This window comes from Phoenix dactylifera, chromosome 10, assembly GCF_009389715.1.
Source record: "Phoenix dactylifera cultivar Barhee BC4 chromosome 10, palm_55x_up_171113_PBpolish2nd_filt_p, whole genome shotgun sequence".
Classification (NCBI taxonomy): domain Eukaryota; kingdom Viridiplantae; phylum Streptophyta; class Magnoliopsida; order Arecales; family Arecaceae; genus Phoenix; species Phoenix dactylifera.
Window position 1 is genome coordinate 2,558,624 of NC_052401.1, and position 15,685 is coordinate 2,574,308.

At 49.2% G+C, this 15,685-nt stretch overlaps 1 protein-coding gene across 1 annotated transcript; it reads left to right on the forward strand.

Moving 5' to 3' along the window:
- The first annotated feature begins 10,204 nt into the window (after positions 1-10,204).
- LOC103719972 (dirigent protein 22-like) lies at positions 10,205-11,156 on the forward strand. The gene has a single exon (XM_008809464.3). It carries the CDS (start codon positions 10,357-10,359, stop codon positions 10,930-10,932), a length of 576 nt encoding a protein of 191 aa, XP_008807686.2. The 5' UTR covers positions 10,205-10,356; the 3' UTR covers positions 10,933-11,156.
- The last annotated feature ends 4,529 nt before the right edge of the window (positions 11,157-15,685 follow it).

A 15,685-nucleotide genomic window follows, 5' to 3' on the forward strand; every position in this document is an offset into this window, starting at 1 on the left:
CACAGTTTGGCTATAAATACAGGTGCAGGTACGATGGAGTTTGCCAAGCCGGAGCTGTTCAGGTTGCCATGGATCGCGGACCTCCTCCTTGGCATATGACTGAGAGACTCCTGTTGAAGGAAAGGGGAGGCGCTCCCCTTGCGACTTCAGCCAACTAGCCGTTTCATCTGGGATCAACAAGGAGGGTCTTCCCGGCGGAACTCCGCTCTAGGCGTTTCATCCGGGATCACATCTCCCCTCCTTGAAGTTCAGCCTCCCGATTGAGCTCTGCACCAGACGCTCAGTCCGGGACCGCGCCTCCATATGCTCTTCCCCCTCGAATTCCTTCTCTTTCCTACCACTGGGGAGGATGGGAATATCCTTTGGAGGCGGCGTTCCCCTGGGGGCAGCGGGAGCTTCTTCTGCGGCGGCTCCTCGTCTTTTTGGTGAGGTGCTGGATGGCGCCTCCGGTTAGAAGCACCCACTTCCGGTGGGATTGCAGCTGCTTTGGGTTGAGGGTTTGGGATCCTCGGTCCTCAGCTCCACGGATTCTCCACCTCTTCTTTGCTTTCTTTACTCCCTAATTCTCCTCTGGGAATTCCTTGTAATCACACGAGCACGCCATTGTAACCAGAAATTATTGAAATGAAAAGTGTTGCACCTTTTCAAATTGTCTTTCTGGCCTTGTTGTTCTACTGGTAATACATCCGCAGGTTAGCGGAATTCCAGCCCCTTGGAATTTCTCGGCCATCTAGGGCTTCCAACTGGTAGGAGCCAGGTCGGTTTACCCAACGAACTTTATACGGGCCTTCCCAATTCGGTGCTAGCTTCCCACCTTCCGTAGGTTGAGATGCCTTAGCTCGCCTCAGCACCAGATCTCCAATTCTGAAAAGCTTCGGTCGGACTTTGGAGTTGTAATATCGGGCCACCCTCCGCTGATACATTGCCATCTGAACCTGCGCCATTTCCCTTGCTTCTTCCAAGAGATCCAGGTTCCCTCGGAGTTGCTCCGAGTTGGCCTCGGGTCGGTGTGCGGCTACCCGAGGTGAGGGAAGTCCGAGCTCTACGGGGACAACGGCTTCCGTGCCATAGGTTAGGCTGAAAGGCGTCTCCCCGGTAGGAGTCCGATGCGTGGTCCGATACGCCCAAAGGACATTCTCGAGTTCCTCGACCCAAGCTTGCCCCGTCCGTCCGATCCGCGCTTTGATACCTTGGAGGATTGTCCGATTTGTGACCTCGGCCTCGCCGTTGGTTTGGGGATGCGACACGGACGTGAACCGATGTTCGATCCCGAACTCCTCGCAGAAGTCTCGGAAATGCTTGTTATCAAACTGTCGACCGTTATCCGAGATGAGGACCCGAGGTACCCCAAATCGGACAATGATGTTCTTCTTTACGAACTTCCGGACTTGCGCCTCCGTGATGGTGGCCAGCGGCTCTGCCTCCACCCACTTGGTGAAGTAGTCGATGGCGACAATCAAAAATTTCCGCTGGGCCGAAGCGATGGGGAATGGTCCGAGGATATCCATTCCCCACTGTGCAAAGGGCCAAGGGGCGGTGATTGGCGCCAAGGGAACAGAGGGGACTCTCTGGATGTTGGCGTGGCGCTGGCAGGCGTCGCATTTCCGTACGTGATCCTTTGAGTCTTCCAATAAGGTCGGCCAATAGTAGCCTTGCCTCATGATCTTATGTGCCAGGGACCTAGCCCCCAGGTGCGATCCGCAGATGCCTTCGTGGACTTCGCTGAGGGCGTAAGCCGCTTCCGAAGGGCGGAGGCACCTTAAGAGGGGGGCGGCGAACGAGGTCCGATACAGCCTCCCTTCGTAGAGTACGTAGTGGGCGGACTTCATAACAAGTCGCCGAGCTTGATCTTCATCTTCGGGGAGGATCCCTTCGGCGAGGTAAGCTACAAGCGGGTCCATCCAAGATGGTTCCGGATCAATTGCCATTACCGCTTCAGCCTCGCCGATGCTCGGGGCATCTAGGGTCTCCAGGTATATCGCCCTTGACAAGTTGTGTGCCTCAGCGCCCACCAAGCGGGACAACCTGTCGGCCCTAGCATTTTCGCTCCTTGGGACCTGCTGAATGTCAATACTGCCGAAGTCGGGATTGAGTGCTTGCACCTTCCGGACGTAGCTCTGCATGGACGGGCTCCGTGCCTCGAACTCCCCTCGAACCTGCCCGACCACCAGCTGGGAGTCGGTGAAGACCTTCAGACGCCGGATGCCGAGCTCCTTGGCGAGTTTGAGTCCCGTGACTAGGGCCTCATACTCCGCCTCATTGTTGGTCACTGGAAATCCGAACCTCAAGGCATACTCGGCTATCACTCCATCGGGATTGGTAAGGACCAGCCCAGCCCCTCCACCTTCAGGGTTCGACGACCCGTCAATGTGGAGCGTCCAGATCGGGAGATCGAGGCTGGGTGTTTCCGGCGGCCTTGGTTCCACCTCCTGCACAGTGCACTCAGCGAGAAAGTCCGCGAGCACCTGGGCCTTGATGGCGGGCCGGGGCTGGTAGCGGATGTCGAACTCACCAAGTTCTACTGCCCACTTCACCAGCCGTCCCGCATTCTCAGGATTGCTGAGGATCTGCCGCAGTGGTTGATCGGTCAAAAGGGTGACAGAATGAGCCTGGAAATAGGGGCGAAGCCTCCTGGTCGCAGTCAGCAGCGCGAAGGCGATCTTTTCAGCCTTCGTGTACCGCGTCTCGGCATCCCGGAGGACTCGGCTGGTGTAGTACACGGGCTTCTGAAGTTTTGCCTCTTCCCGAACCAGTACTGCGCTGACTGCGGTTGGGGAGACCGCCAGGTAAAGGTAGAGCATCTCCCCCTCTTGCGGCTTGGACAGCAGGGGAGGAGACGCCATGTACTCCTTGAGCTGGTCGAACGCCACTTGACATTCAGCCGTCCAGAGGAAGTCTTTCGGGCGCTTCAACACCTTGAAGAACGGTTGGCAGCGTTCGGCCGATTTTGCCACAAATCGTCCGAGCGCGGCGACCCTTCCAGCGAGCTCTTGAACCTCCTTCACTTTGGTCGGAGGGGACATATCTTGGATGGCCTTGATTTTGTCCGGGTTGGCCTCGATCCCCCGCTGGTTGACAATGAAGCCGAGGAACCTCCCGGCCGAAGCACCAAAGGCGCACTTCGCTGGGTTTAGCTTCATACGAAACTTCCGCAAGGTGGCGAAGGTCTCCTCCAGATCCGCAATGTGCTGATCCGCATGGCGGCTCTTTACCAGCATATCGTCCACGTACACCTCCATGTTCCGGCCGATCTGCTCCTTGAAGATTTTATTGACGAGGCGCTGGTAAGTAGCGCCAGCGTTCTTCAGACCGAAGGCCATTACCTTGTAACAGTACAGCCCCCTGTCTGTTATGAAGGCCGTTTTCTCCTCGTCCTGTGGAGCCATCATTATTTGGTTGTAGCCGGAGAAGGCGTCCATGAAAGACAGCAGCTGATATCCGGAAGTCGCGTCGACCAGTTGGTCTATTCGCGGAAGCGGAAAGCTATCCTTGGGGCACGCCTTGTTCAGGTCGGTGTAGTCGACGCACATCCTCCACTTCCCGCTCGCCTTCCGGACAAGTACGACGTTTGCCAGCCACTCGGGGTAGCTCACTTCCCTTATGAAACCTGCCTCCAAGAGTTTGTCTACCTCCTGGTCGACCACCCGAATCCGATCCGGGGCACAGTGTCTCTTCTTTTGCTTTACTGGTCGGTGGGTCGGGTCGACGTTGAGGGCGTGAGAAATGACCTCCGGGTCGATCCCAGGTACATCGGCCGCCGACCAGGCAAACACATCAGCATTGGCTCGGAGGAATTCCACTAACCGGAGCCGAGCTTCCAAGTCGAGGTTGGCACCGACCCGGACCGTGCGGTCCGGGCGGCCTTCTTCGAGGGGAACTTCGATTACGCCCTCGGCCAGCTCCCCGTGCCGCAAGGCCACTTCGTCTCTGGCGTCAAGGGACTCGACGCTTAGGGCCTCCATGGGCTTCTTCCCTTTGAGAGTTGCTAGGAAACACTGCCGTGCGGTTGGTTGGTCACCTCGGACCTCTCCAATCCCGGCCGCCGTGGGGAACCGCATGAGCAAATGGTAGGTAGAAACCACCGCGCGAAGGGCGTTCAGTCCGGGTCGTCCGAGGATAGCGTTGTAGGCCGAGGGGACACGGACGACCAAGAACCCGAGTCGCACCGTGGCTTCTGCGGGTGCAACGCCCGCAGTCACAGGCAGCTCAATGACACCTTCGGCCGAGATAGCGTCTCCAGTGAATCCTATGAGGGGGGTGGATGTTTTGTGCAACAATTGTCGGGACAAGCTCATCTTTTGGAAGGCCTCGTAATACAAAATATCAGCTGAGCTTCCACTATCCACAAGAACACGCCTTACATCATAGTTCGCCATAGTGAGAGAGATCACCATGGCGTCATCGTGGGGAGTCTGAACCCCCTTTACATCTTCATCACAAAAAGCGATTACATTTCCGACCCGCTGCCTCTTCGCGACGGCCACTCCTGATGCTTCCGCCGAGCCCCCTGCGTTCCTCACGGGCCGAGAGCAGCCCCCAGTGATGGTGTGGATCACTCCCGCAACGGGTCGATTCTGCTCCCGAGGCTCCTGAGGGGCCGGGTCGGCCGGACGCGGGTCTGCCGGGGGACGTCGGTCGTTTACATATCGACCGAGACGCCCTCGGCGAATGAGAGCCTCGATCTCGTCCCGAAGCTGGAAGCAGTCTTCGGTATCGTGGCCGTGGTCTCGGTGGTACTCACAGTACGCCCGAGAAGGCCTCCTCCCAGGGATCTTCTTCATCTGCCTCGGGACCGGGAGGTCCTCCCGCCCCTTGACCTCCATGTGGATCTGGGCCCGGGGGCCAGGAGTGGGGTGTACCGGTTGAAGCGTCGGTGCGGAGAACGAGGGCGTGTGGCGCCGTGGTTCCTTGCTGGTGACGGGCTTCTGCGCCGGCGTTGAGGCGTCGGGCTCCTCCTCTGGGGTGCCTCTTTTCGCCTTTTCTTCCCGGGCTTTAGAGGGGCCTCGGCGGCCTCCTTGTTCCGGTGGGAGGCTGCCTCCTCGGCGTCTGCATACTGGTTTGCCCGAGATAACAGCTCCGGGAAGCTCCGCGGCAGGCGTTTGTCCAGGGAGAAGGTGAGTCTGCCCTTCCGGAAGCCACGCTTCAGGGCTGAGAGAGCCACTTCCTGGCTCAGGTTCCGGACCTCCAGTGTAGCCTTGTTGAAGCGGGTGAGATAATCCCGCAGGCTTTCTCCCTCGTTTTGCCGGACATCAAAGAGGGAGTCGGAGACCAGTCGCCGCCTGCTACTGACGGCGAAATGGCTGATGAAGAAGCGGGTGAACTGGTCGAAGGACTGGATGGAGTTAGCCTCCAGGCCGGCGAACCATGCTCTTGCCGGGCCACGGAGGGTCGCCGGGAAGGCCTTGCAGAGGAGCGGATCCGATGCTCCATGGAGGAGCATAAGAGTCCTGAAACTCTCCACGTGGTCCCGCGGGTCCGCCGCCCCGTCGTAGGGTTCGATCGCCGGCATTTTGAACCCCGGCGGGTTCGGGGTCCGCAGGATCCTCGAGGCAAGCGCCGGCTGGGAGGAGATCTCCAAGTCAGCGAAGGGATCTTTGGAGTGGCCCTTCAGGACCTGGAGTTGTCTGTGGAGATCGTCCACCCGCCGGTCCAGGGAGCGCGACCGGTGGGTGGGGGACAAGGAGCGGCGCGAGGGGGACCGACTGGAGTGCGGGCCCCTCGAGGACTGGGGTGTCTGAGAACGCGCCCGGGTCCGCCTCTCGTACCCCGCACAGCTCCGATGAGAAGGTCCTGGCAGAATGGACCGCACTCGAGAATCCTCCTCGCGCCGGCGCTCCTCTCCATGGGAGAGGAAGGAGCGCGGGTTGTGAGGAAGAGGCGAGTGCTCGGGGGGCAGCGGCTCCTGAGCCCGTTGCGGCACCCGAGAGATCACACCCTGCAGATTCTGCACTGCCTCCGCGAGGGTGCGAACCTGCTGGGCTAGCTGGTCGAACTGAGCAGCTTCGACCGTCTGAATGGGAGAAGGGGCGGTGGAATGCTGCTGAGAGTGCGTTGGGGACGCAGCAGCCTCTCGGCCGGAGGCGCGAGAGGCTCCGCGACTGGAAGCATTGGAAGCTCCACGACCACCTCGCCGTGCCATTACGATCGTTCTAAGATTCGGCCCTTCCTCTAGCGCCAACTGTTGCTGGTGGTCCAAACCGAGAACGATTGGCACTGCGGTGTGAACGGGGTTCCGTCTGAGTTGTCTTGGTTGGTGTTGGTTGCGCTCCACCTTCCGCCAAGAAACCTGCAAACAAGCCTTGCACCACCACCAGGGTGGTGATGGCCCTCCGACGGTCAAGTCAGAGGAGATTGGAGGAGGAGGAGAGGTGATAATCGCAAGTAAGAGAGTGCTCTGGGAGATATTGCTCACCCCCCCTTCTCCCCCCAGCCGCATATATACCTGGCTGGGGGGTCTCTCAGGGGGGTTTGTTATCGTGGGGCACGATGGTGTGGCCACTGACATGGCCGTTACAGGGCGTCGTGGAGCAGCACCGGGTACGGCCACGTCAGGGCATAGTGGGGCTCCGCTTTGTACGGCTGATGCAGGAGATCGTGGAGCAGCATCGGATACAGCCGTTGCAGGGAGTAGTGGAGCAGGAGGCCGCGGCGTGCCTCTGGGGAATAGCCTGTCGTTATCAAGAGATCTCCGACTCGGGGTCGGAGCGCTGGATCAAGGGGCAGCCGACTCGGGGTCGGGCTGCGGAGCCGAGGATATCCGACTCGGGGTCGGATTGCTGGATCAAATGGCAGCCGACTCGGGGTCGGGCTGCGGAGCCGAGGACGTCCGACTCGGGGTCGGAGCGCTGGATCAAAGGGCAGCCGACTCGGGGTCGGGCTGCGGAGCCGAGGATGTCCGACTCGGGGTCGGAGCGCTGGATCAAAGGGCAGCCGACTCGGGGTCGGGCTGCGGAGCCGAGGATGTCCGACTCGGGGTCGGATTGCTGGATCAAAGGGCAGCCGTAGTCTTCCTGGGCGCGCGTGCCGGTCACGTGGGGCATGGCGGCTTATTTCCCCCGTAACAACATCCATGGGAATGAAAAATAAAATATTACAAAATTAAATAGGAAGATCTGTTGAAAAAACCTATAATGTAGATCTCATATAATTTGCCACATAAAATGTCATCCGATCAGTTGCACTATTAGCTTCTCTATAAATATGTGAAATCTCAATTTATAGTAGTGAATGCATCATCGCCAACAATCCAATGGAAAAAGTCTTCTGTCAGTAGGAGGTGAATTAGAAAGATATCTAATAATTGTTATAGAGTCTTCGTCTAAATAAACCTGTGAAACCCTTAATGTATATATAACATAATTTAGATCTTTCCAAGCTGCACGTAACTCCACCATTGGAATTGTAATATCAAAAATTCTAACACCATCTGCAACTGGCGGTGCACTTAGCACTTCATATAATAAAGTCTGCTCCACAAATGCACCCTTTTTTTTTTCATGACAGTCCCATTAAAATTGAACTTGAGGAAATAGAAGGGTGATGGTGTTGCTGAATTGATATATAATTGCTCGAGTTTAAAGATAATAGAAAACAAAAAAAAGGGTAAAATAAAACTGGTACAATTCAACCAAGGAATAACAAGGATGATAGCACTCCCAAAGCTGTGGCTTCTCCTCTCTCTCGCTCCCAGTAATGTGGAAGATGTACGCAGAGCCCCACGCAGTGCACGCGCGTTTAAGCCAAGTCAGGTTCTACTTTAATCTTTTCTAGGTGACCCATTTTCTACTCGTTTTGGGTCCCAATTATTGTGGACGAAGAGTAGCAGGGACCACTAACAAATGCAAAAGAATAATGTGGGAGATCCGTGGGCATGTGTTTAGTTCCATATCAATTATTTGCCCAAGAGATCTTGGGTATTTATACATGTCTATAAAATCTAAAAAATACCTTCGAGCTAACTATTTTGGATGAAATCATAGGTTGTTACAAATAGTATCAGAGTAAATCCAGCCTATAACTCATGTGGACTAGGGAACATTGCAGCAAAGGCTCATTGAGGCTGATCATCGGCCGATCGTAATGCTTGTAATTAGATTTGAATGGATTTAAACTTTTAACCTGACGCTATTTTGGGTGAGGTCTTAAGCTGTTACATAATGCCATGGTAACTCAGAAAAACCACCCAAAAAATTCACTCAACTGTCTCTCCCACCATTCACATTCTTCTTTGCTTCCATTATTTTGCCACAATTCACGGCGCAAATACAAAAACAGCACAACAGCTGAATGATTTTGCTAGTTACATTTTTTAGTTATGAAAGCATGTGTCAATGGCTCAGCTGTTTTCTCTTATGAGACGAACCACATGGAAATTCTATGATACAGAAGGAAAGATGAGAAAGTCCTCCTCCTTAATTTAACATATTGCTTGGCTAATCAAATATAAAAAAAAATACAGAATTCTATAACTTTTGGGTAATTAACTTCAGCAATTTGAATGATCTAGTAGATTTTTGCATTAGCCATACCTAGCAAGAGCCATAACTCAGGAGAGAGTCGTATCTTGGAGCACTTTGGATTTGTATGGTTGATAGGGCTGTAATCACTTCCTTTCCTTCTTAAAAAAAATTATAAAGACTATTTTATAAGCAAAAAATTATCAAGTTTTATTTAGAGCATAATTTCATGATATTTTGAAAACTTAAAAAATATAGTATGCTGGACATATGTGTTGGATTTTTAAAGTTTCAAACTACTTTGTTCCGACAAGGAAATCGTTATTATGATTTTTGTTTTGATAAGATGAATGATAAACATTCCTATTGGATGCCATCAATTCTGAGACATCAAGCCTAGTATTCAATATTGACCTATTATTGGGTCCAAAAACTGAAATGAGGAACATGTCAGATGATGACCTCTAAAGGAACTCACAAATGATGGTAAATTCACTACTAACTCTTGTTACAATTTCATCAACAGCTGCAGGATTTTCTTCCCCTACTACAATGTGAATATACATTGTCAGGTCCGGAGTGAATATATTTTTTGAATTTTTGTCAGAAAATCTTCTTCATTGGCTTCGGTCTTATACAAAAACTCTTCAGTGTTTTTAGCTCTGGGGAAATCTGTGCACCGAGGTTACTTGACAGCTATAGATTGCTATTGAACCACTTGTTACCCTTGATGCAGACTGAAAGGAGCAGGCTACCCTCTGCCCTCCTATTCTTCTCATGCCTTAACTTTGTATATATCTACAAGCTTTGTCTTCTTTTATTACCATCTCAATAAATCTGGGGAAAGCAATTCACTTCCTCCATTACCCTTCAGAAAAAAGACAAACCTTTAAACCATTTTACTATGGAAGGACTCCGATTCTTGCTCCATACTTATATTCGTTGGGCAACCAAGTCATGTCGATCGACTTTCTCAGGAAAGCTAGCTTTGTCTAGAATTTAAGCTTTCGAAAGGTAGCTGAGTGGGCCATGTACGAAATGCTGATATGCCTAAAGGATCTAATTTAGGCTTGATTTAAGTATAAGAATTCATACCATCAGAAAATCTTCCAAGTTAATGGCAAAATGCTGTCTCCATTGTCTTCCTAAGAAGTCATGTATTATTGGTGCAAAATAGGCCTATACTTGATCCTCCAGAGCTCCAAAGACTATGGCTCTCAATCAGATTAATTGGTTTCATACAAGGAAAGATTAACTTAAAAGTTCAGACTTGATTTATGACCAGATTACCAATTTGAGACCCATCTTACCTAATACCAAGTCAAAAGTATACTTCTTGACATTTTTTTTAAAAAAAATTCAGTGTTTTTTTATTCTTATTTTAGCCGGTAGTTAATAGAAGTGAGCCTTCTATGCCAACCACTCCAAAAATGTCCTGTGGGTAAAAAAAAAAAAGCTGCCTAGAGTACTCTACTATTTTTTATTTTATTTTATTTTATTTTTGGATATGGCCGTATTTGAAGGGTACGAAATATTTATTTTAGAGAAAAAAACAATCGAAGTGTTACTTGCATTCCCAACTCCCAAGCCATGCCCTTCCTCAGGTAAAGATCATGGGGAAAGTTTCACCCCAACCAAACCAGGCGCTTTTAAATAGACAAAATAACGGGAAGCAGACCCATTAAATAAAATTTTCCTCCACCAGTCCCCACCCCCACCTGACGCCTGACGGTCCCCATAAATAACCACCAAGGGCTCAGACACATACACTCATCACACCAAAACCCAAACTCCCATCCCATTCTCACCATTCTCTCTCTCTCTCTCTCTCTCTCTCTCTCTCTCTCTCTCTCTGTGTGTGTGTGTGTGTGTGTGTGTGTGTGTGTGTGTGAAGGTTCTCATGGGCAAACTCTTTTCGATCGCCATTCTTCTTCTCTTATTCAGCACCATCACTCCCTCCTCAGCCAAGGATGGAGAACACTACAGTTTCCTCCAGAGTCAAAAGCCGGCGACGCCGCCGGTGCGCCAGAAGCTGAGCCACCTGCGGCTATTCTTGCACGACGTCGTGAGCGGGCCGGATCCGAGCACCGTCAGGGTGGCCCAGGCGGCCTCGGCCAACAAGTCGGCGACCTCGTTCGGCACGTTGGTCATGATCGACGACGCGCTGACCGTTGGCCCTGAGGCCACTTCAAAGCTAGTGGGCCGGGCCCAGGGTTTCTATTGTTTCGCGTCCAAGGAGGAGGCGGGCCTGCTGATGTCCATGAACTTTGCCTTCACCGACGGCAAGTACAATGGTAGCACGGTTACCATATTGGGCCGGTATACGGCATTGTCGAAGGTGAGGGAGATGCCGGTGATCGGGGGAAGTGGGCTTTTTCGGTTGGCCCAGGGTTATGCCCAGGCCCGGACGCACACCTTCAATCTTAAGACTGGTGATGCTGTGGTGGAGTACAATGTTTTCGTCATGCACTACTGATTTAGAGGTTGGTTTTCTGATTTAGTTTGTGTCCTCTCCATGGCGTTGGTTGCAAGGTGATCTTCATGATGTGGTTTTGGTTTTGGCTCTTTTCTTTTTCATTCAATGGATGTCATTGTCGGTGTCCCCTGGCTCTACTCAATGCTACAGGCCATGGAGAGTGGAATCATTGCTCAGAAAAATAAAAAGTTGGAACGAGAGCAAAGTAATCGTAAAATTCTTTACATGCGGACAGCTTTTTCAAACCTACTACTTTTTTTTGGGGGTCAAATCCTGCTACTTTTTTCCCCAAACCTACTTTAGGTAGCAACCGCTATATCATTATTAGGGCTGTTATAGCTTGCACAGGAGGGTTCGCATAAAAGTAGTAGTACTTGCGGTAGGCTCCTGTTCTGCTTCTTTTTTTTTTTTTTTTCGTGAGGGTGAAATCTAGTTTGCCAATGTTTCGATTCAAGGGGGTGCGTGCCTGAAAGGCTAGAACATATGTTCGGTCCTCTCTATTTTGGGAAATATAATTTTAGATCATTGGTTGTCCTTTGGGTAGATGATTAGTACCATTTTTTCTACGAACTAGATAGATTTTGGATACTTATATATTGTTAAGAAATTTAAATAACATATCCTAGCTAAATTTATTAGATGAAACCTTATGTTGCTGCAAACGGGCTATCAGAACCTACAAATAATGTTGCTTTCGGTAGCAACATATGTGATTGGAGAGAGGCCAATGCATCTCTTGTGGGACGGGCTCATTAAGGGTAGGTGTAGGTGAGAGCAAGAGGGACCAGTGATACCTCCAGATTTCGGTCATGGCAGTCTCCAAGAGCACCCACAACAAAGCTACAAAAGCTGATTACCTCTTACAACTCCATAATCCCAGAGTAGGTGGTCCGAGTGGTCTCCTGGAACGTCGTGGCCTTTCCAAATTGGTTCATATGTTTGCAGTTAAAACGAATCTCTTAAAAATCTATTCATGCGTCGGTGCGAAAATCCGTACCTTAACAAAACCTCCAAGTATTAACCACATTTTAAGAAAGAGAATCTAGACAAAAAATGTTTTATATAGACTTGAATAAGACTACCAATAATGAAGCAAAAGGAAACAAATTTTATTCCTAACGAAGGGGTGGGGGAGCAGCGTCCGTGCCCTCCCAACAAAATTCTTCTGAGTAGTGCGCCGCATAGGAGGCAACACTGTTTGCCTTCCGATAGACATTGGGTAGCTCGGAATGCCATCAGCCCACTCACAATCTTACATATATCCAACAAAGCATATGCCAATCCGAACGTCTGTCCCTATCAACACTCTTATAAATCCAATCAATCACTATGGCCGCATCGCCCTCAAGCTGAATACAAGTCGCCCCTAAGACCCATTTGGCAAAGACAATGTCCTCCCATGCAGCTCTCAACTCTGCACCACTGACTGATTCATCGAAGACATGTCGGCCGCAATGAGCTTAGACTCATGATCCCTGATCACAAAGCCCACTCCACCTCTTTCTCTATTGTCAACGATACTGCCATCAAAATCAACCTTGAAAAAGCAAGGAGGTAGGGGTGAAGTACAGCCCTACCCGCCACTGTCTTCGAGTGCATACTTCTACCCTGAAAAATTTGGGTATTTCTGTCTAGCCTTATATGATAGGCTACATAAGCACATCTAATATCCCACTCCAGAGTGCTCGATCGCCACCGAGCTCCCTTCAGCTGGCTTAAGAAGTCCTCTACTGAAGTCACTACCTACAGTGAGTCCATGATCCTACCCCACACCTGAGCTGCATGGGGGCATCTAAATAGAACATAATTGATAATTAGCAGGGACCTACAAAAGATAATTAAATATTATTAATTTTTGAAATTAACTGATGTGATATAGCATCTTTCGAACGGGACTCGTCCCATAAAGTGGTCCAATTAACATTACACCAATTAGACTTGTATTATTTGCTGTACTCTAGTTGGAGGTGCCGGCCCATGGCCGGATTAGTTTTCAAAACATTTTCCTTGCATCCATGCTTTTTATTTAAGGGTTACCATAGCTGTTGTTGTTGTGTCGTCGTCACAGCATTCAATGTGATAGATTTCATGGAAGATTCAGTCTTTTGCTTCAGTATTCGTAGTCCTCTCGCGGAGGTTTGGGCTTACACAATCTGTAAGAATCAAGCCAACTGGGCCTAACTTAGACCAAAGTCGACCAAAGTCGGCAGGCCCAACCGCCGCGGCCGTTAGACGGTTGTAACTAACGAACGGCCAGTCGTTACCCTCCCTCTCTGGGGCTTAAAAAACCCTCGATTCCACTCCACCTCCATCCATCTTCTCATTCCTCCTCCATCTTCGTCCCTTCTCCTGCTTGAGCTGACTGTGCCCTCGCTTGTGCCGCCGGGGTCGAGGTGCAACGCCTCATCGGAGCAAGGTAAGGCCTTCCATACCCTTCGCATTTCCTTCTCTTGTCTCCCCCTCCTTCCGATCGATCGACAATGGCTGGAATCCGGCAAAGAGCCGCGGGAATAAGGAAAAAGAAGAAGAAGAAGAAGAAGAAGAAGAAGAAGAGAAGGGGGGAGAGCATATCTGGTGGTTCCACCCTACCGCCCGCAGGCCCTCGGCCGCGCCACCGTCGGGCTAGAGGCCTCCTTCCCCTTCTCTGTCTTAGGTGGGGTGGGCTCTCGCCCTTCCCCCTCCAGTTTCACGGGGAAGAAAAGAGGGGAGGGCGATGAAGGAGAAGAAAAGAAGAAAAGAAGAAAAGAAAAGAAGAAAAGAAGAAAAGAGGAATAAGAAAAGAGAAAAGAGAAGAAAAAAAAAAGGGGAGGGAGAGAGAGAAATGTCCATCCTTGGTGCAAGCATTCTCTCTTTACTATATTTGTATATCCAAATCCGACTTACCCAATCAGAACTTGAAGCCTGCTCAAATCCATTTCGAATTGTTTTTTTTAAAAAGGTAAATAGCAAGTAATTTATTTTAAACAGTTTTGTGCAGCGGAGTTATCTAACTGAATCTAAAAATTTTTGGACGAACAGAGATAAATAATTTTGGCATAAATCTTATTAATTTTAAATTATTAATTAATTTTTAGTAAGAAAAATTATGAATTATATTTGACATGATTGATCTTGCATTTTTTTAAAAGTTTAAACCCAAGCATACGGTTGAAAATAATCCATATTTTTGGTCAAATAGCATCTTTACTGAATACTTTGTTGTAAATGATCTACATATGATTTATGAAAAATTGCATGAAAATGATATATGTGGCATAATTAGAATACTTAATAGTAAATGACTTATGGTTATGTAAAATTTCATATATGGCATAATTATTTAAAGTTTTGCGATGTCATTTAACATTTTCAACCTACTTATTAAAGTATTATTTGTGAAATATTTTATAAGCTCTCAGATAACTATGACTGCCTCTAGAAATGGAGGCCAATCGACACCTTAGAGCTAGCATCTAAAGAAAACGGCCCTCAGCCAATGGGTTAAAGTTAGTAACGAATGTAAACTATAAAATCTTGTCGATTACGAAAACAGCCATATTATGGGTTATAGTGACCGTAGCGCGAATATCTGCGAGCAAGATTTTGGAGCTAAATGTTAGAAGAATAATTTATGCATTTATTTGCAAAATGAAAGCATGTTTGTGGAAAATAAATGATTTATGCATGCATGAGTTCCTTTTGACTTGTTTTAATATATGTGTTATGAATGCTTATTTTGGATTGTCTCTTATTTTCTTTAAATGATATATTGACATGGAAAAACCCATACTTGATCTGGTAAGATGGTGCACAGTTACTTACTGAACTCCAAAGCTCATTTGTCTCTTTATATTTTTTTAAGATAAATAAAGTTGCTAGGAGCGGAAAAGAATAAATGAATGAAGGTTGAAAAAATAAGGCTTAAAGCATAGTTACAAGCTGTCATAGAAGTAGCGATGACTATAAAGTTTGGGTTGTAGTTTTCAATATTCAAATATTTGATTTAGATACAAGTTGGACAAATTTTATCATGTTATATGAAAGAATATTGTTATTATGGGCTTTGTGTTATTGTGGGCAACACCCTACAGTCGGTGAGCAGCCAATGGCTGGAAGTCAAGGAGAGTCTGATTCCCCTATTTTTGGGTCTTTTTTTTGGATTTCCTCACCAATCAGCCGCCGCCGCTGGCCATCGCCACCGCCATTGCCACTACCGCCGAACTGTTGCAGTCACCATCATCAGCCACCCCTCTTTTCTTTGTTGTTGCTATGGGAGAAGAAAGAAGAAAAGAACAAAGGAAGAAAAAGAAGAGAAGAGGATGAGAGAGAGAAAGAGAGCTATCCTCTCTCATTTTCTCTCTCTCTCCACTTTCTCTTTCCACTTTCTCTCTCTACCTTCCCTCTCCTCTCTCCACTTTCTCTCTACCTTCTCTTTCCTCTCTCCACTTTCTCTCTCCACCTTCTCTCTCCTCTCTACTTTCTCTCTTCACTTTCTCTCTCTAGAATGTCCAAGGAACCCAGTATCGGGTCCTGTTGACTTGATCTACGAACCCGAGTTAACCTTATAAAGGGCACAGTTCTGCTCTGGTGCCCGGGCTACCTACTGGACTGATCATCCTAGCCTTGTTGAATGTCCTTAAAACCTTCATTGATGAACCATGTTGGCTAATCTAAGCCTTGATCGAGTTTATGCCCTATGATTTGTTGATCAAGTCGCTCGGTCCTAAACCATCTTGAACCATTGAACACTGTCACTCGACCAACTCTCTCTCTC

Bases quoted from the DNA above. Each gene is read 5' to 3' on its own strand.
- LOC103719972 (XM_008809464.3), top strand. From the start codon at position 10,357: ATGGGCAAACTCTTTTCGATCGCCATTCTTCTTCTCTTATTCAGCACC.